Source organism: Canis aureus, chromosome 5 (assembly GCF_053574225.1).
Source record: "Canis aureus isolate CA01 chromosome 5, VMU_Caureus_v.1.0, whole genome shotgun sequence".
Classification (NCBI taxonomy): Eukaryota; Metazoa; Chordata; class Mammalia; order Carnivora; family Canidae; genus Canis; species Canis aureus.
This window is the reverse complement of record NC_135615.1, coordinates 52,191,685-52,212,052: the sequence shown is the minus strand read 5'-3', so window position 1 is coordinate 52,212,052 and position 20,368 is coordinate 52,191,685. Positions and strand designations below refer to the sequence as shown.

The 20,368-nt window shown below is 36.8% G+C and overlaps 1 protein-coding gene across 6 annotated transcripts in view; it reads left to right on the top strand.

Annotated features, from left to right (window-relative positions):
- SGTB (small glutamine rich tetratricopeptide repeat co-chaperone beta) overlaps nucleotides 1–20,368 on the top strand; it is a 47,882-nt gene that overhangs the window by 8,479 nt on the left and 19,035 nt on the right. For all 6 annotated transcript variants that reach the window (XR_013379976.1, XR_013379975.1, XR_013379972.1 and 3 more), the window contains 3 exons: nucleotides 1,674–1,777; nucleotides 6,375–6,444; nucleotides 12,125–12,224. Coding sequence is in view for 2 of the 6 variants with exons in the window: in XM_077898020.1 (XP_077754146.1) it covers nucleotides 1,674–1,777; nucleotides 6,375–6,444; nucleotides 12,125–12,224 (274 nt within the window). In the remaining 4 variants the exon portion in view is untranslated. The remainder of the gene's footprint in view (nucleotides 1–1,673; nucleotides 1,778–6,374; nucleotides 6,445–12,124; nucleotides 12,225–20,368) is intronic.

Here is a 20,368-nt window from a genome sequence, read left to right as displayed (position 1 = left end):
AAATACATAAAGTCTTAAAAAAAAAAAAAAGAGAAGAATAGAAATTGAGAGAATGAGGAATGGGTAAATAGTAGATTATATTCTATGTAAAAGATCCTCTGACTCCTTCTTGCAATTGGTAACTTAGTTGCTTATTCAGTCCCTTTTCTAAGGAGAATTGTTTGCTGGTTAGTGAAAGTAATAGTATTTCTTTTATGGCAGAGGTATTTTTCTCAGGACCACTGAAGGATCTCTCTTATATATGGAAGCTAATAAATGAACAAACCAAGCACATGGGTACAGAGAAGAAATTGGTGGTTGTCAAAGGTAGAGAGTAGGGTGAGAGAAATGGGTGAAGTGTTTTTGTTTAGTTTTTAGTTTCGGTATATTGAATACAAATAAAGTCATATGCAAATAGAAGTGAACCTGCTGCACGCTGTCTGGGAGTACACTGGACACTTGGCTACATTCTCATCTTGTGGAGCCAGGAGAGAATTCCTCCTCAAAGGAGAGCATCCTGAGGACGGGAATCCGCATCCATTCCCGTCCAGGAGTACTTGTAGAAACAACAGGCTATCTTTCTTTCTTTCCCATAATTGCCCTGGTTTGAGCCCCTTGTTTGTTTAGATCATTTAAGTAGGAACCCTCCGTGGTCAGAGTGGTGGTTTCCTCCACTCTGTCATGTAGCTGGTGTGTGTTTCTGTCATTGAACTTACTATACTGTATTCCATGCGGTTGGATGTCTGTCTCTGTGAGGATGAGGCCTGTATCTTATTCCCTGTCTAATCCATTCTCAGCATTCCTACCACACTTCTGGTTCTAAACACAAATCCAGGTATGTTCTTCTCCTTCACTGAATTCTTTAATGGCTCTCCATTTGCCCATAGTGTGACGTGAGGCGCCTTGTCATCCAACAGCAGTGACTTGCTCTCTCGCATCGTCTCCCACCATGTCTTTCCACCTCTTCCATCCCCTGGCCGGTTATCTTGCCATACACTGAATGCAGCCCCGTTTAACATGCCATGTATTTTTGGGTTTGTCTGCCTCCTTCTCTTAACATAAGCTTCATCACATGGATAATGAGGCATTAAAGATTTTTGTCTTTAAATTAACTGTTGTATTTCTACCATCTTAGAACAGGACCTTGCACATATGTAGGTGCTTGAGGTAAATTTGCAGGCAATGAATGAATTTTTTTAAAGCCAACCTATCTTCACCTAAGTAAATATACCAGGATTGCTATTTAGTGCCTCCCATGAGCCAGAAATTGTGTCTGTTACTATTTTTGGTCAGATTGAGAGTCTGTTTCTCAGAATTGAAAAAAAAAGATTTTTTTGGTTCGTTTTATTCAAGCCTTTAGAACATTGGTGGCTAATCAGATATTGGCAGAGAGGAATCAGTTGTTGATGACTTGCTTCAATAAGAATATGATGTAATGGATATATTGAGAAATTATATTCTAGGTAACATTTTTCTTTAAGTAAGGAATAAGAAATCAAGTTATCTTCCCTCAGCAGCTGGTCTATAAACAGAAATCTCTATGTAGCTGAACCATTTAGTTTTTCCTTATGTTCTGTGATCATAAATACTGAATTACCATAGATTGCACAGAATGCAGATTTCTACCAAAAATAAAAGGTCATTCCTTATTTTAGGTTGCTAATTTTTTTTTCACTATTCAAATTTATTTCAAGTTGCAATTCAGTGCTTGGAGACAGTTTTTAAAATCAGCCCAGAAGATACCCATCTAGCAGTTTCACAGCCTCTGACAGAAATGTTCACCAATTCCTTCTGTAAGGTAAGCTGTCACTGTTTTCTCATTAGTATCTGATTTAAGTATGACTACGATATTACGTTGTTAACATCTGAGGGGCTAGGCCTTTACGTAAATAACCTCCTCCTTGAGCATAAGGTCGATAGTCCACATGGAGATGATTTGGGACCTAAAATATAACTTTTAATGTGCTTTAGATTTTCATGTTAGTAGCTATGAGCATCCTCTCACCTTCATTCATTCATTCATTCATTCATTCATTTTAAAGATTTTATTTATTCTTGAGAGACACAGGGAGGCAGACACACAGGCAGAGGGAGAAGCAGCCTCCATGCAGGAGCCCGACCCCCGGGCTCCAGGATCATGCCCTGGGCTTAAGGCTGTGCTAATCTGCTGAGCCACCTGGGCTGCCCTCACCTTCTTTTATATTTAATGATATGTCTTAGTTGCTTTTTAAGTCCTTTCTAATACCTGAGCATTTTTTAGATTTCTGACATGGAATAAAACATGGAATACAAGTTAAAAAAATTTTCCTGTTTATAAAGCAACTATGTAGAAATACATTCATCAGGAATTGAATCATCATTTGAAGCATATTTAAATTGGGCCATTGATAGGGCTCTTTAAACAGGGAAGGTTCAAGGTCATTGTGCAAAAGTAATGCCAAACATCAAATTTTCTGATCTGTGCTCTTGAGAACTGTTTACAATAATGGTCTTGGGTTTCTGGCCTTTTCAGGGAATATGGAACATAAATTTGTCTGAAAAAAAAATGTTTTTAAAGACAGTTTGCTTGCTTGCTTTTTCTGAGAAACAGCATAAACAGGAAGCAGGGAGGGGTAGAAGGAGAGGAGGAGAGAGAATGTAAGCAGGCTCCATGCCTCCTGTGGAGCCCGATGGGGGCTCAATCTCACAACCCTGAGATCATGACCTGAGCCAAAATCAAGAGTCTGACACTTAACTGACAGAGCCACCCAGGCTCCCCTTAACCTGTCTGAAAAATTTTAAGGTTACTGAGTTTAGGGCCCTGGAATGACCTCTGATGTGTTTTGTCATTTCATTTTGGTGCCTCATGAAGTCCTTTTGTTACTCTGGTTCTGTATTCGAGCTTCAATATGGATTGAGGAACTCGGGTGAGAGGCTGAGGCATGTGGTATTATACTTCATACTGGCAGGGATGTTGCTGAGACTACCACATTGACTGTAGAACTTGTTGGAAGAGGTTCTGAGAGTTGCAATGAAGACGGCAATTTGGCAGTATACTGTTGTCTCTATACTTGGAAAAAAGAATAATGCAGTTATCAGACAGATCAATTCTGATTCAATGATAAAGCTGTAAAGAGATAGTGACATGTCTGTGTGCTCCCCATCACAGGATTCCCCGGTTCTTCTCTTTGGTTGCTGTGGTTTTTTTGATTGCTGGGCTTCTGGCCTCCTTAGGGAACTCCATTTCAGTGGCTGGATATGCCCCTGGTTAAAGTTGACTTTATTTAACTCATAGATTCCCAAGAGTCCTGTGCTTCAGACAACACTTGGATTTGCTCACTCCTTAGTGTCTGTCACTGTTGACCTCATACTAGAGATCAGAACTCTTTTTTGCCTCCCAGGAAGCTCAAGTTGACTCTTGCACTCTGTTTAAATAGGGCTCTGTTTTGGGATGCCTGGGTGGCTCAGTGGTTGAGCATCTGCCTTTGGGGGCGTGATCCCGGGGTCCTGAGATCGAGTCCCACATCAGGCTCCCTGCAGGGAGCCTGCTTCTCCCTCTGCCTGTGTCTCTGCCTCTCTTTGTGTCTCTCATGAATAAATAAATAAAGTCTTTTTTAAAAAAATAGGACTCTTTTCTTTCTCTCTTACTATTTTCCTCTGATTGTATTTAATCATAAAATTTTTTTACTTACTATTTTTTTTTTTATTTATTTATGATAGTCACACAGAGAGAGAGGCAGAGACATAGGCAGAGGGAGAAGCAGGCTCCATGCACCAGGAGCCCAATGTGGGATTCGATCCCGGGTCTCCAGGATCACGCCCTGGGCCAAAGGCAGGCGCTAAACCACTGCGCCACCCAGGGATCCCTACTTACTATTTTTAAAATATAATTTCTTGGAACTGGCTCCATTGTGTATCTGCATAGTGTTATTTGTGGTGTCAGTCCTCTGTTACTCCATTTTAACAGCAGCAATTTCATCACATGTGTGTTTGTTAGCAGAGTAACCCAGAGAGTCCAAAACTTGCCTGAATCAGTATCAAGACTTATAATTAAATAAATTATTTGTCTCTATTCAGCCATAAAAAGGAAAGAAATCTTGCCGTTTGTAACAACATAGTGGAGGGTATTATGCTAAGTGAAATAAGTCATTCAGGGGAAAGATAAATGCCAGATGATTTCACTTATATGTGGAATCTAAAAGGCACACAAATAAGCAAAGGGAAAAAAAAAAAAGCGAGAGAGAGAGACAAACCCAGAAACAGACTCCTCACTATAGAGAACAAAGGGATGGTTACCAGAGGGAAGGAGGGTGATGTGGTGGGTGAAATAGGTGATGGGGATTAAGGAGTGTGCTTGTGATGAGCGCCAGGTGTTGTATGGAAGTATTGAATTACTGTGTCGTATACCTGAAACAAATATAATACTGAAGTTAACTAACTGGAATTAAAATAAAAACTTAAGAAAAAAAGAAATTATTTGTCCCACCAAGTGTCCTTGGTTGTTATGTTGATTGTTTTAGTTTTAGGATACTGTTCTTGTGTTTTTCCTCCCAGTTAAGTTTATATCCCAAATGGATTCATTCCTTTTATGTAAAGTAGGTGACAATCATCCCCACATTATAGGCTGCTTAAATGTATTCGGTGAATATGAGAATTAGTTTTCAAAGTTGTACAACTGTGGCAATCTCATTAAACTAATTCAGGAGGATTTAAAAGACAAAATGGATTAGAGGTCATTTTTCAATATGCCACTTTTTGACTCAAAAAGTCACTTTTTCCCCATGCATTAACTGCCCAGGCGAAATAGAAGGAACCCTGACAGCAAGTACCGCAGGGCAGTGTCGTGTGTCCTTGATAAATGTCTATCCTCGGAGACTGTAGTCAGTTTTAAGTAGTGACTTCTAGTTACCAGGATTCCCATTTTGATTTTATACTTTGTTATTCTAATACTTTATGTTTAGAAAAACTGATTAGTAGAGAAGGATTACAAAAAATAAGAACAACTCATATGCTTGATGAATGATTTCATACTTGAGAATATTTTTGTGTAATTAGCAAAGTATATTTCCAGTGTTAGAGTTACCAAGTTTCTTAAAACTTTAGTCAAGACAAATAACATGGTGGATATATTCTAAATGTAGTACATAGGTATATTAGCTACAAACTATGTTTTCTTGAAAACTGTAGACGAAAAAAAAACTGTAGACGTATTCATGAACTTCAGAGTCAAGTGTAAAAGCACAGTTTTTAAAAGCTCTTTCAAAACTGGAGAAGTGCATTGTGTTTCCAGGGCCACTTGAGATACTTCTGCAGACACCTTTGGTTTGAGCCTTAGGAATGCAAAGGAGGTTTGAGGATGATAGTATGTACTGAAAACAGAAAATGTACATTGTTTTTTATTTTATGATGATATTATTATATATCCATTGTTTTAAAAAATTGATCAACATGGAAAGATTTAAAGAAGAAACTGAAAATTTGATCTCCAAATATTATGGTTAACCTTTTGTGCTAGACCTTTCCTGTCTTTGTTTTTTAGCCTGTGTGCACATCTGTGTGTGTGTGTGTGTGTATGTGTGCACGCGCAAATATTTGAATAATAGGATCATATTATTAATGCTTCTTTTTGTCAGCTGTGAATTTGACTTAGTAGGGTATCTCTTCAGATATTAACATTATATTTCAAGATTTTCACTAATATAAACAATCTCTTGAGTATATTCCTTTTTTTTTTTTTTTTCTTCTTGAGTATATTCCTATTCCTATTCTTTGCATAGGGATATTTAACCAGAATTTAATAGAATTTATTAGGAATTTGAGAACAACAAAGCTTCCCAACTATAGCTAATATATAATTTGAATAACAAAATATCCTGTTTTATTTTTTAATATGATGAATATATTTTCAGGAGCATGTTCCTAAACAGTGAAGCATTTTCATTCACTAAAAATATATTTGTCAATAAAATACATAGTAAACTTATAGCATAAATGTAAACTACTCAATTTATCTCCATTACCCATATATAATATACATTTATTTTATGCTTATACTATTTTATATAGTATATGCTTATACTATTATACTATTTTAAATATACTGATTATTTATATTTGTTGTGTATGAAGTTGGATTTTTTGATCTAGGAAAAGCAAGTAAAAAATTTTGATTCAGATTATCTTCTAGAGAAATTCTACATATTCATTTTCCTAATAAAAAGTATGTGAAAAAAAATAAAGTATGTGAGAGGACTTTTCCCCTATTTCTTTCTAACCATCTTATTTACAGTTAAATTTCATCACATGTAATTACAGAAGAGTTATGGTAATACAAGTTATTCATTATTATAGTTCTGTGGGATGACTCCTTTTTTATGTGGCTAAATGGAAATACATTGATTTTTATTTAATTTCAGAATGACATAATGCCTCTCTCCAACTCAGTGCCTGAAGATGTGGGAAAAGCTGACCAATTAAAAGATGAAGGTGAGTATTCCATAGAGAAATTACTTATTTCGTAAAACTTTCTGAAACTCTGGAGAAAATGACTTTGTCAATTAAGATTCTGGTTTACACTGCCAAGGCTGGATTGTTGCAAAACCAACATGGTATTTGTGAAACAGAAATAAATGTGATAGGTAGGAAGCCTAGAAACATAGTATGGCTTGTTAGCAATATAGTTATGCCTTGCTTCAAGAAAAGCAGATCTGGTGTGAATAAAACTTGGAAAACAAATATCCTAAGGGGTGATTACTTATAATGATTACTTATAACTGAACTTGCTAAGTGTACTCTAGGATCCCAAATTCTTTTTTATGCTTAAAGAAGATGAAAATAATTTTCAGTATTATTTTAACTCTCATATAGATTTAGTATTTTCAATTCTTTGAAATTTGTTCATGGCAATTGACTTAAGTATTACCCAGCACATTTAATTACTGCATTATTACATCTTCTAATAGTGGCTTTTAAAGCATTCTTAGTTTTTTTTTTTTTTTTTTAAGATTTATTTTTTTCTTTATTCATGAGAAACACACAGAGAGAGGCACAGACATAGGCAGAGGGAGAAGCAGGTTCCCTATGTCAAGTTTGGCAAACAAGATTTGTACTGAGAAATTGGAGGGCAGGGTTTTGATATTAGCAGTGAATGAGAGCCAGGATATTCCTTGTCCTTTAGGCCGAGAGTTATTAGGGAATATTCCACATTAAGAAGCTATCCTAACTTGGTTCAGAACCATTTTCCTGGGCTTTTACTTGCACTGAAGAAGGTAGTTTAGTTAAAAAAAAAAATGGTGTCTGAAAAGGTAGATATGGAGGAAGTATGCTTTTCCTACTCCTTGGGCCTTATCCTCTCTATTAAATTTATAAATATACACCTATATCATTGTTTTTAATAGCTCCATAGTGTTCCATGGTACTGTAAGACCATGATTTACTGACCTAGACAGATAATTTTATAATCCTAAGTAAACTCTTAATATCTTTGTCTGCATTTTTACTGTTATGTGATTATTGTCATAGGATTACATCATAGAGTTCTGTATTTCAAACAAATACTGCTTTCAATGTTCAATTTCTTTTTTCCTCTAAGAAATGATACTATGACAGGGCCTTAAAATTTTAGAATGACAACTTTCGTAAATTACATGCAAATTCAGCAACAACTAGGGGTGCCCGAGTGGCTCAGTTGGTTAAGCATCTGCCTTCATCTCAGGTCATGATCCCAGAGTCCCGGGATTGAGCCCTGCTCAGTGGGGAGTCTGCTTTTCCCTCTCCCTCTCCCTCCCCCCGACTCGTGCTCCCTCAAATAAATAAATAAAATCTTTTTTTTTTAAATGACAACCAGATCCTCGTTGTCTTTGAATCAAGAGTACTCTCCAAAGAATTTGAATTTATATTATCCAGATAGAAATGCATTTTCTATATATTTAGTTTCTAATTGGAACAATTTAACCTGATGTTTTCTGCCTTGCTCAGAGATTTGTAGTATATGAAGTCACTGAAGATAATATTGAATAGATGGCAATTTGAAATTTTATTTTAGTCCCTCACGTTTATTCCCTCTGCGGGAGATTGTGATCCCCACACGGTTTGCTATGATATGCTCAATGCTGGTAAGATGAGGATTAGGAGGTAATGCAGAGAGTTATTTATTGTTCTAGCCTGGGTAACTGAACTCCTCCTGCTTTTGCTGTTAACTGAAAGCTTTTATTCTTTGTTTTCACTAAGACCTGTCACATTTAAGACATGTAACACACAAAGTTAAAGCAACTGTTTTTATTTTATTTTATTTATTTATTTTATTTTATTTATTTTAGAGACAGAATGTGAGCTGGGAGTAGGTGGGAAGGGAAGAAGGAGAGGAAGAGAATATCAAGCAGGCTCCATACCCAATGCAGAGCCCCACAAGGGGCTCAGTCTTACAACCCTGAGATTGTGACCTGAGCTGAAATCAAGAGTTGGATGCTTAACCAACTGAGCCACCCAGGCACCCCAGCAATTGTTTTTACACAGGATTTGCTATTCCTGTGAAAACTAATGTCCATTGTAGATTGTCAAGCATAAGGTTATTCCAGGCTGTGTGTTCCACTTATCTGTGTCAATCAAGGCTTCTAGCCAGCTGGTCCCTTCCTGAAAAGCTGCTTTCAAATATTTTTATGTGTTTTGTTTCTGAAGAGCTGCAGTAAGACCAGACAAAACCAAGATGGTTTCATTTCTGTCATTTTCTGACACATCACAAAAGTATAGGGATATCTTATAGGTTATCTTGATAATTAAAGGAGACAATTTCATAGGAGACTACCACATAAGCATAAAGTGCTATAATACATTTCTTCATTCGTGTTCTGAATGTTTGTATGTTAGATATTTTTTTTTGTATGTTAGATATTTTGTGACTTTAGGCTTATTGTTAATATATATAAACGTATATATACATAGAGAATGTAGATACTTGATGGGGTGGTTTACAGGGAGACATACAACAGATTTTAAAATAATAATAATAACAACAATAATCATACTATATTGATGGACAATCCGTCACAACTGCTGACTCAGGAAAGGAACATGTGAGGCCAGCTGCTCTGTCCTTCAGAATCTCAAGGGGGCTGGACAATCAAGCACAGCTACTGGCTGAGTTTGCCAACACTGTCATGATCAAACTCAGATAAACTCTTGCAGGAATAGCCGATAATTCAAGAGAAGAGGGTTTGGAAAAGAAAAAGAAATTTATGTCAGGTACTGGCAGCAGAGGGAGTGGCAGCTCCAGTCTCAACAACCCACCTCTGTGCCCGCGAAGTCGACACCTGGAGTTTTATAGGGAGAGGGTCAGCGGGGTACGTGCAAGAGAGCAGCAGGCAGGGAGTGCGTGATCATGGTTGGGGATCAGTGTGTTTTTGGAACGTGATCACGGGCAGGGAAGGGGACCTGTGGGGTGTGGTCCCCTAGTCTTTCCCTTACTATCAGTGCATTTCTGGCCTGGTGGTTGGAATGTGGTGGTCACTGCACAACACCTTCATCATTGCCTCAAGAAAGTGTGGTAAGAAATAAGCACAGTGGATTTTAGTTAGAGCATGAGTTAAGTGGTCATGTCTATTTCTGGTTTTAAGTTTTGGGGTCTATGATGGAGCCAGAGGGCTCCCCAAGAACCCCAAGATGAAAAGGCCCAAGAGCAAAAAGATTCCACATAACCCAGAAAATTAAATCTTTTACACAGGGGAAGCAAACCTATATAAGTACCAGACCTACGTAGTTAATATCTTGCTCTGTCATAAAAAACTGTGTAATTGTCTTAGCTTCCTTAGAGGTTTTATAGTCATTACTTTTGGGGGGGGGTGAGGATCTAAATTATTTTTTTTTATTTTAAAAATATAGCTTTATTGAGGAATACTTGGATGGTGCAATTGGTTGAGGATCCTACTCTTGGTTTTTGGGCTCATGTCATGATCTCAGGGTCTTGGGATCGAACCCTGCCTTGGGCTCCATGCTCAGTGGAGAGTCTGCTTGAGATTCTTTTTCCTTCTACCTCTGTCCCTTCCCCCACTGGTGCTCTCTCTAAAATAAATAAATAAATCTTATAAAGAACAAAAATCCTCAGCTTCATTTGAGCTATAATTTGCATACCATGCAATTTATGCCTTTAAAATGTACAAATTCATTGGTTTTATAGTATATTCACAGAATTGTACAACCATTACCATAATTACAGAACATTTTTATCATCTCAAAAAGAAGCCATGTACCTATTAGTGGTCACTGTTTTGTTTTGTTTTGTTTAGAGAGAGAAAGTGTATGCACATGGGTGAGCAGAAGGGGGGGGGGGAGAGAGAATCCTAAGCAAAGCTCCATCCCACCACCCTGAGGTCATGATCTGAGTGGAAATCCAGAGTTGGATATATCTAACCGACTGAGCCTCTCAGGCGCCTGTCGTGGTCACTCTGTTCATTTCTGACTCTTAATTTGCAGTAACTTTTTGTGTGATTTTTAAAAATTAATTAATTAATTAATTAGAGAGTGGGAGAATGGTGGAGAGGGGCAGAAAGAGAATATTAAACAAGCTCCACATGGAGCCTGATGCAGGGTCTGGATCTCAATCTCACAACCCTGAGATCACAACCTGAGCCAAAATTAAGAATCAGATTTAACAGACTGAGCTGAGCCTCCCAGTCGCTGCACTTTTGCATGATTTTAGATGCTTTTGTCTACCTGCGTTTCCTTTAATCTTCCTGGTCCTTGCAAAGTACTTTCCTCCTTCTATTCAGTAGCTAATGATCTATTGAAAGACCAAGCTAATAGGAGAGCTTCTGGTTTAGAGAAAGTTGGAAGGAATAATACAGCCTTTTGTGATGTAAATCCTTCCTCTTAACCCCAGTGTTTTAAATTTTAGATTTTGAACAGTGGTTCTAATCAATGAGCAGGACACTTTTTTTCCATTTCATGGAATACAGAAGATAGCCAAAGGAAATCCCTTATTTTGCTGACTGGTTGTTATCCTAGTTAAATTATTTCCAGATGTATCTGTAGATCACCTTCTTGAAAATTAGTACCCTGTGGGCTAGCCCTGATACCTGAAATTCTGTCTTTCTAGAAACTAATGTCCTACAATCTCCTTTTAAAAATCTCTCTCTGGGGGATCCCTGGGTGGCTCAGCGGTTGAGTGCCAGCCTTTGGCCCAGGGCGTGATCCTGGAGACCCGGGATCGAGTCCCACATCAGGCTTCCTGCATGGAGCCTGCTTCTCCCTCTGCCTGTGTGTCTCTGCTTCTCTCTCTCTATCTTTCATGAATAAATAAATAAAATCTTTTTTTTTTTTTAATTTTTATTTATTTATGATAGTCACAGAGAGAGAGAGGCACAGAGACATAGGCAGAGGGAGAAGCAGGCTCCATGCACCGGGAGCCTGATGTGGGATTCGATCCCGGGTCTCCAGGATCGCGCCCTGGGCCAAAGGCAGGCGCCAAACCGCTGCGCCACCCAGGGATCCCAAATAAATAAAATCTTAAAAAAAAAATCTCTCTCTGGAAGTGATAGGACATAAAAATATTATCTGCCAATAACATATTAACATGATTAATCATATCAGCTTACACAGCAGAGTTCTGAGGGCTTGGCTATTCAGCAGGTATATGTTTTGATGGGGAAGTAGTGACAGGGGGGGTCCAGACTGAGATGATGATTGTGAAGGATGTTGCATCTGGAATGGGGTGGGCCGCTCTAAAAAGAAAGGAGAGAGATGAAGTTAAGGAAGGTGAAAAGAGATTTCGCCACGAGATTTTCATAATTGTTGCATTTACTCACATTTTGTAGCCTGTATTTTATAGGGTATGCAAATATTAATTGTTTTAAGACTTTGCATTGTTAAAGTCATTCAAAAACACCATGGCTAAAGGAATATCAATTGTATAGTGCGATGGAACATTTATCTCTGAGGTCACTAAAAAATCATGTTGATGGGGCACCTGGCTGGCTCAGTTGGTAGGATATGTGGCTCTTGATCTTGTGGTCATGAATTCAAGTCCCACGTTGTGGTTAGAGTTTACTTAGAAAAAAAAAGAAAAATCATCTGGCTGACTTTCGTATTATTGTAGTTTCTATGAGTAAAATTTATCTTTCAGATTTTCTGTTTTTTGTTATATTGTACTTATTGTACATATTGATTGTTTCAGGCAATAACCACATGAAAGAAGAAAATTACACTGCTGCCGTGGATTGTTACACACAGGCAATAGAACTGGATCCAAATAATGCGGTTTATTATTGCAACAGGTAACCTAGCACTATTGTGGTTTACAGTTCTTAAACTGTAATTTGCATTAATAGCTCTGAAGAACTGTAAAATTTATTTTGAAAAATTTGAAAATTCAGAAAAATATAAAGAAGGAAAATAAAAACCTCATAAAATTACCACTTAGAGCTAATCACTGTTACTCACTAACCTTTAGGCATATTTTGTCTGATGTGAGTGTAATCGATTTTAGATTCATTGTTATTCAGTAGGCATATCATAAACATGTCCTTACTTTGTTGAAACTCTTCATAAACATTATTTAAATGGATACAAATTAGTCTGTTATTACCTCCTGATCTTTTTTATATTTCTAAATATAGTCACTGTGGCTAGCAAAAGGCACTCGCTATTTTTTAATAAGCGGATAAATGTACCTTAATTTATCTTATTTTAGTATTATTATTTTTAATGTACCTTACTTTACATAACTTCTGACCTATTGGCCACCTTGGAGGTTGTTCATTTTTTTTTTTCAATATGATGAAGCCACAGGGAACATCTTTGTTTCTCAAATTATTTTCTGAAATTTAGATGTTCTGGACTTTGGATTCATCCTTGGACCTGCTTTCATTTGGTTTAACAATGTAAACGGTTAACATTACTGTCGATGCTAATTGCAAAATTGTTCAGACTTCTTTGAAAATTGATTTCCTTCCCTAGGTTGTATGAGCATATCTGTTTTTACCATATTCTTTTCAGTACTAAGTACTTGAGTTTTTATTTATTATTGTTAATTTAATATTTTTATTTTAATAGTAATTCTTCTAATTTATATTTAATTACTGGCAAGGTCAAACATTTTTCAAATGTTGGCCGTTCAGGGTTTTTTTGTTTTTGTTTTTGTTTTTTTTGTCTTTTTGTATTTTTGCCAGGTATGTATTATACCTGTCCTCCCCTTTTTTAACAGAGAGCCTAACCCTGATAGGTTGCATTTCCCCAGGCTCCTTTGTCACTTGGGTTTTGTCTTGGTTCAGCCACAGGAGGTGCTGGCAGGAGATTGGAGGGCAGAGGAGGAGAGAAGTCAGGGTATTTCTTCCCTTCTTTACAACAGGGTGTTTATCCAGCAGGGGCTGCTTCCCATCTTTGTCTCTGTCTCCCATACAAGACAACTGCTGTGGTCCCAGCTTTTGCCAGGTGATGTTGGGTGTTGGACTGCACTTTGTCCTCTGTCTTAGGGATGGTGATGGCTTCCTGTTGTTCCTCATCTCTGGATTGCTGCACAACCCCCTACTTGGCATCTCAGCTCTCCGATCAACTATATAATGAATTCCCTGAACTAAATTAATCTATTTTAAATACTAAAGTTCCAATAGTACTTCCTGCAGTGATGGAACTCTTCTGTGTCTGCATTGTTCAATACAGTAGCCACTAGCCCAAGTGGCAGTTGACCACTTGAAATGTGCCTAGTACAATTGAGAAAGTAAATTTTTAGTGTTTTATTGATTGAAGATCAATTTAAATTAATTTGAATTTTAGTGGCCACATGTTGCTTGTGGCTACTGTTCTGTACAACATAGCTGTATATTAAAGATATAATCCATTAGTCCTAATTGCACAGCTTACTGTTTGCCTTTTAATGTTTTTCATAAGTAAAAGTTGTAAATATTGATGTAGACAAGTTTATTTTTCCTTTCTTTTGAAGTCCATTCCAGTGTTTTTAATCTTAAACCTTTCCCTATTTGCAGACTAGGCAAATAACTTCTCTTATTTTTTCTTCACATTAAAATTTTATTACTGCAAGTGTGTTTTGGTGAATGATAGCTATTTTAACCAATTTGAAACTTCTTATGAAAGAAATATATAAAAATAACCTTTTATTATATAGTAAGTTCTTAGATTTGGAAGATATCTTTAAGTTAATTTGATCTAATCTTTCACTGAGTTATCCTTATCTTGTTTAGAATATTCATAGCCTTCTAAGGTAGTCCCTTCTCCCCCACCTTTTCTTCTGTGGTCCTATCTGTTGAAAAAGCCTTCCTTGTGTTGACACTGAATTTGTTTTCCCGAAACCCTCATAGCTAATCTTAGTTGGCAGTTTTTATTTTTACTCTTAAGGACAATTACAGAACAATTATGATCTTTGTTTTTCATAATAGTACCTTACATTTTGAAGCTTGCTACCAAATTCACTTGAGTCCTTTTCTCCATATTATCTTTGCAGCTTCTTCAGTTATACTGCAGATAATAGTTTTATTTTCTGCACTGTTGCTCTAAACTTGTTCCAGTTTACCTGTATGTGTAGTTCCCAGGAATTTACACAGTGTTTCTGGAATTGGTCTGACCACAACAGTCTTATAGGGCTCTCATTTAACCTACCTCTAGATAACATACTTCAATATTAGCATTTTGTAGAATTATTTATTAATTTCATGTTTTGCTTTTGGCTTATTAAAATGTCTCTTCTTCACACATTCTCCTTATTTTGTCATTCAATCATATTTTCATTTGACAGCTTCTTGCAAAACACTTGCTGCATTACCAGTGCTGTCCCTGGAGGTATAGTTGGTGGTCTATACTCAAATGCGGGATCTTACATTTTATCCCCACAGAATTTTATCTTGTAACAGTCTCTTATGTGTATGACCCTTAATCTTTTTGGATAATTGGTAAAGTAACGTATTTGCTTTTGCTCCTAGTTTCATGTCATCTACAAATTTAAGCATATATTATGTTATGTCAGTTATGATGTCAACTAAGAGAGCAATCATAGGGAAGTGGTTAAGAGCAAGGGTTCTGACTCAGAGTCTTTGAATTCTAATTTCTGGTTGTGGCGTTTACTAGGTATGTGACCTTGAGCAAGTTACCTAATATATGTATGCCTTAGTTTCCCCATTAGTAAAATGTGGATAATAGAATTTACCCTAGAGAACTGCTGTAGAGATTAAATAGTTAATACATAAACAGTGCTAGGAAGCGGTCTCCTAAGTGTTGCACACAACAATATTATTATTGTATGATATTGCATAATTGTATGTTACAATGATAAAATTATTATTTAAATATTGTTTAAATATTATATCATTAATTCTGTGTTATATATTTAATGTCATTTATGCAATCTGGTGTGGGTTTTTTTTTTTTTTTTTTTTTTTTTTTTACTTTGATCAGAATATGAAGAGAGATCCAAATTTATCAGGGTCCAAATATTTGGCCATTTGTCTTTCTCTGATTTGCCAGTCTGGTAGCAAGCCTGTTAAACTAAAACAGGAAATGACGTTAGATGGGAATTGTTCTGAATTAATCTAGTGTCATTTATCTTCTTTTGGCAGAGAGGTCTTTTACATTTTTATGAAAAATTTTGAAGTCGAAAAGAAGTTTACAGTAAATACTCTTATAATCATCCACATCAAGATTTTGCCTTTAATATTTTAGTATATTTACTATGTCACGTTTCATCCATTTGAACCCCTTTGTTTGTTAGTCTTATTTTTGCATTTCAAGGTAAATTGCAGCCACCTGTACACTAACCCCTAACTACTTTATCATGTGTGTCATTAATCTAGTTCAATATTTTGCATTTTTTTCTTTTGAGGTACAACTTGCAAGTAATAAAGTACACAGATCTCAACTGTACTTTGCCATAATTTTGACAAATGCATACATACACTTGTGTAACTCCCAACCCCCTGACCAAGATACTGAAAATTCTGCACGCCCCTTCAGCGTCAGTTGCCTAAAACACCAGGGGCAACCACTGTTTCATTTTCCTACTGTAGATTAGATTTGTTTTTTTGAGATTCCGCATAAAAGGAATACCATATGTATTTTTTTGTGAGAGACTGTTTTTGCTCAGGTTAATGGTTGCGAGATTCACCCTGTTGTTGCTTATCTCAGTGGTTCTTTTAATTGCTCACTCATACTTTTGTTTGAATATACCACAGTTCGCTAAGCCATTTTCCTATTTATGGCCACCTGGGCTGCTTTTGGCTTTTGTTTTGTATTTTGTCCAGAATTTATCGTTGTTATTTGTGGAAGAGTTGGATCCATAAGGAAGCTAACTGTCCATCCTAGAAATCTTTTTTTTTACCAAAAAAATCCCTTTACTGATGTGTTCTAAAAATCTAGCCTAGGAAAATTAAAAATCCAAATAATTGTTGGAAAATGAATTCTGCAAGTATATTTTATTCTCTGTCATCAGATGACTATATAATGTTTTAATTTAGCTTATGAAACATTTGAAACAAAAACACTTAATTGTGTCACAAAATGTTAGGGCCAGATATAGGTGTTATCAGAAAATTGCTTGTTAATAGACCACAGTAAGCCATACAGTTTAACTATGACTATGGTAAATTGGAGCCTAAGTAAATCATTTATTTCAAATGAGATTAGGGTTCATGAATCGTCGTCGTATGTTTACAAGTACTGGATTAAAAGAGATTCTTGGCAATACCTGTGCTTGCTTTTCATTTAATTATTGTTAAATCAAAACCAATGATCATGCTTATCTTTTTCATTTAAATTGTATCTTTTTTTTTCCTGAGGAGTTCAGTAATAGAACAAGCAATTTAATATTAAATAATTAGAAGACTTTATTTGTATATTTAATACAAATATTGAAAAAAGGTTCAGAAAAATTTTATTAGACCCTAGCAGTTATAAATATCTCAGTAGCCTATAGTCTTGCCAACTACCCCTGCATTTTTCTTAGCCAGCTGGCTGCCAAGAATTGGAAACTTGGAATAGTAGATTAAATCTTCCTTTTGATACACATTTTCACAGTTTTATTACTAATCAAAATATTCATATATTAAACTTGCTAGGATGAACTATAGTTTTCTTTTTATAGGAGTGCTGTTCTTATATGTTAGAAAATAATTATTTGGCACATTTCTTAACCAAGCCTTTCTTTTCTAGTATTTATCTTCTGTTTTAGCCTTTTAGATTCCTAGGGACGCTTTAGGTTCGACTTAGGTACCAAGAAAACCCTAGTTCTTCCCTGAAAATCTTTTATCAAATATTTTTATCAAAATCAAAAATAAATTTTTCCTTTTTTCTATACTTAGCACGCACTGACCACGATGTATATCATTTATGTCAATTTATCGTATGTTGTGCCTTATTATATTTGCACATTTGTTTTATTTTTTCAGGTGAAGGGCAGAGATGGGATCTTGTATCTTTTTGTATCCCTTATAATGCCTAGCACTGTGCCTCACAGGACTTCAGCCAATTTTTGTTGGATGCATGGAGGACTATAGAAGAACTATGAGAAATTCCCAGTGATCCTGAAGCGACGACAAGTGTTATATAACACTTGTGTATATAAAATAACAAATGACTGAGTATAGGCCTAAAACATTTCCAAGTACTTTATAATGTGAAATGATATTTTACAGTAAACTGGCTAACTTTCTGTGTCTTACATCACTAAACAGTATTCTTATTTCTTGTGTACAACCTTGTTGTTCAGCACATTACCCGTTTCTAGGGTGGGTAGGTGGTTGAAGGACTGAGACAATGAAAGGAATTAAAGGTGTACAGGAGAGAGATGGAGCATTATGGAGAGAATTTGTGCAGCGGCCTCTCAGGTGATGGGGAATTGAAGATGGAGCTAGATTTGATGGACAGGTGGAACATAGGTGGAGAATAGGGAAGGGCATATAGGTTGGAGAACATAGTATAAAAGGCACAGTTAGGTGGGACACCTGAGGGACTCAGCTGTTGAGCATCTGCCTTTGGCTCAGGTTGTGATCTCTGGGTCCCAGGATCAAGTCCCACATCGGGATCCCTGCAGGGAGCCTGCATCTCCCTCTGCCTGTGTCTCTACCTCTCTCTCTCTCTCTTTCTTTTTCTCTGTCTCTAATGAACAAATAAATAAAATCTTAAAAAAAAAAATATATATATATATATTTAATACCTAGCATAGTTCTAAGCTTTGAATATTTGCTTCTTTCAAAAACAGTGTAATTCCTACATGTAAAAATAGGTTTTTGCCATAAGTTACATATGACATACAGTATGGGAGAAATAAGTTACCTGTGATTTTTCTATCTGCCTTATTTTCTATAAAAATAGAACCAAGTTATATTCCTACTCTTGCTCTAAACAAGGTAAAGAAGGCAAGGATGTCCGAAAACATGGTGACTGTGATGGTATTGTTCTGTTGGAATTTCATTAGTCATGCCCTGATAACCAGACAGCAGGGGCAGAGAGAGCGGCCACATTGATATTCAGTTCAGACACGGGCATGTCTGGCTTCATCTCACAGAAGATTTGAGTATAACCCAACTTTTCTTCCCTTTCCTGGCCTCAGAGGTTCAGCTCCCTGTCCTTGTCCTCTTTTTAAAGATCCTAGCTTGTAGTTTGTGGTGTGTAAAGCTAAAGCTATCAGGATGGAAACATAGCGATCCTCTTCCCATCTGCCCACCCTTGTTTCTGCGTCTGATTCTCCCGGCCTTATTCCCTGTCTTCTTAGTGTCTGAAGCCAGAGATCAGCATGTCTTCCGCTCAGTTTACCTTTTCTGTCTACCTCCCCCGAGCTCCTTTGTTCCCGCCTCCATGACCATCACTACTCCCTTAGTCCAGGTTCTTAAATGTTGCTAAACTAGAGCTGTAGTGACTTCATTTGGCTTCTAGGGTCTACTTGTGCCCCCCGTCTCCAGTCTTCTGACAAAAACAGTCTTTTAAAAATGTGAAATGAATCATCTAACTCTTTCTGTTTGCTAGACCCAAATGCCTACATTATCAAATGTAAATTCCTCAGCATGCATGATGCTTAAGATCTCTTAGAATATAGGCATTTTCTTTTTTAAAATTCCATTATTTTCACTGTTCTTCCTACCTAGCTATTCTTCTCTCTACTCTGTGCACATGGAATGTGAAATTTGCTGACTTCTTAAAAGTACCGTGTTGAGACATCCCTTCGTGCTTTTATGCGCTCTGCCTAGAATGCTTCCTTCCTTCCTTAACTGGTCATCTGCCAGCCATCCTTCAACACCCCGCTAGGTGTTGCTTTTGTTTTGTTTTGTTTTTAATATTTTATTTATTCATGAGAGACAGAGAGGCAGAGACACAGGCAGAGGGAGAAGCAGGCTCCGTGTGAGGAGCCCAATGCAGGACTCGATCCCGGGACCCTGGGATCACGCCCTGAGCCAAAGGCAGATGCTCAACCACTGAGCCATGCAGGCGTCCCTAGTTGTGGCTTTTGGAAAGAGTTTCTTAATTTTTCCTCTTCCCAACCTCCTGTCCATGCTCTTGCACCCTTGCCCACCATGATCAATGGAGTGATGCTGTCCAGTATGGTAGCTCCTAGCTACCTGTGGCTGGACAAATGTTAAGTTAAACTTAAAATAAAAAATTCAATTCCTCAGTCACACTAGCATATTTCAAGTGTTCTTTTTTTTTTGTTTTTCAAGTGTTCTTTAATCATGTGTGGGCAAGGGGCTGCTGTGTTGGATAGGACAGATGAAGAGCTTCTTTATCGCAGAAAATTCTATTAGACAGTGCTGCAGAGAGTTAACTGCAGTTTTCTCATGTGGCCTGTATCTTTGACACTTTGTAGATACATCTTTTGATTCCATTGTGGCACTTACCACACTATTTACTTATTTATTTACATGTGTTTGTCTCTATTAGTGAAAGATTGGAGGGAAGACAATATATCTTCTTCATCTCTGTGTATTTGATTTGATTTTAGGGCTTAGTATATTATTTGTTTTCAACAAAAGTTTGAGTTGAATTGATACAGTGAGGGTTTTTTTGCCCCCCCATAGGATATTTTTTTTTTTTAAGATTTTATTTATTCATGAGAAACAGAGAGAGAGAGAGGCAGAGACACAGGTAGAAGGAGAAGCAGGCTCCCTGTGGGGAGCCTGATGCAGGACTCAATGCTGGGACTTGATCCTGGGACTCCAGGATCACACCCTGGGCTGAAGGCAGGCACTAAACTGCTGAGCCACCCAGGGATCCCTGATACAGTGAGTTTTAGAAGGGAGAATTACCTCTACTCGAAGACTTCTAATAGTGAAGCAGTAACATGACAGCATGTTTTATATATATGTATAAAATATATATGTAAAAAATATATATTTTGGTATGTTACATTTGATACTGTATTTTGATATGTTACGTCTCTTTTAATCTAGAAAATACTACTGGTTTTTAAATTATTATTATTATT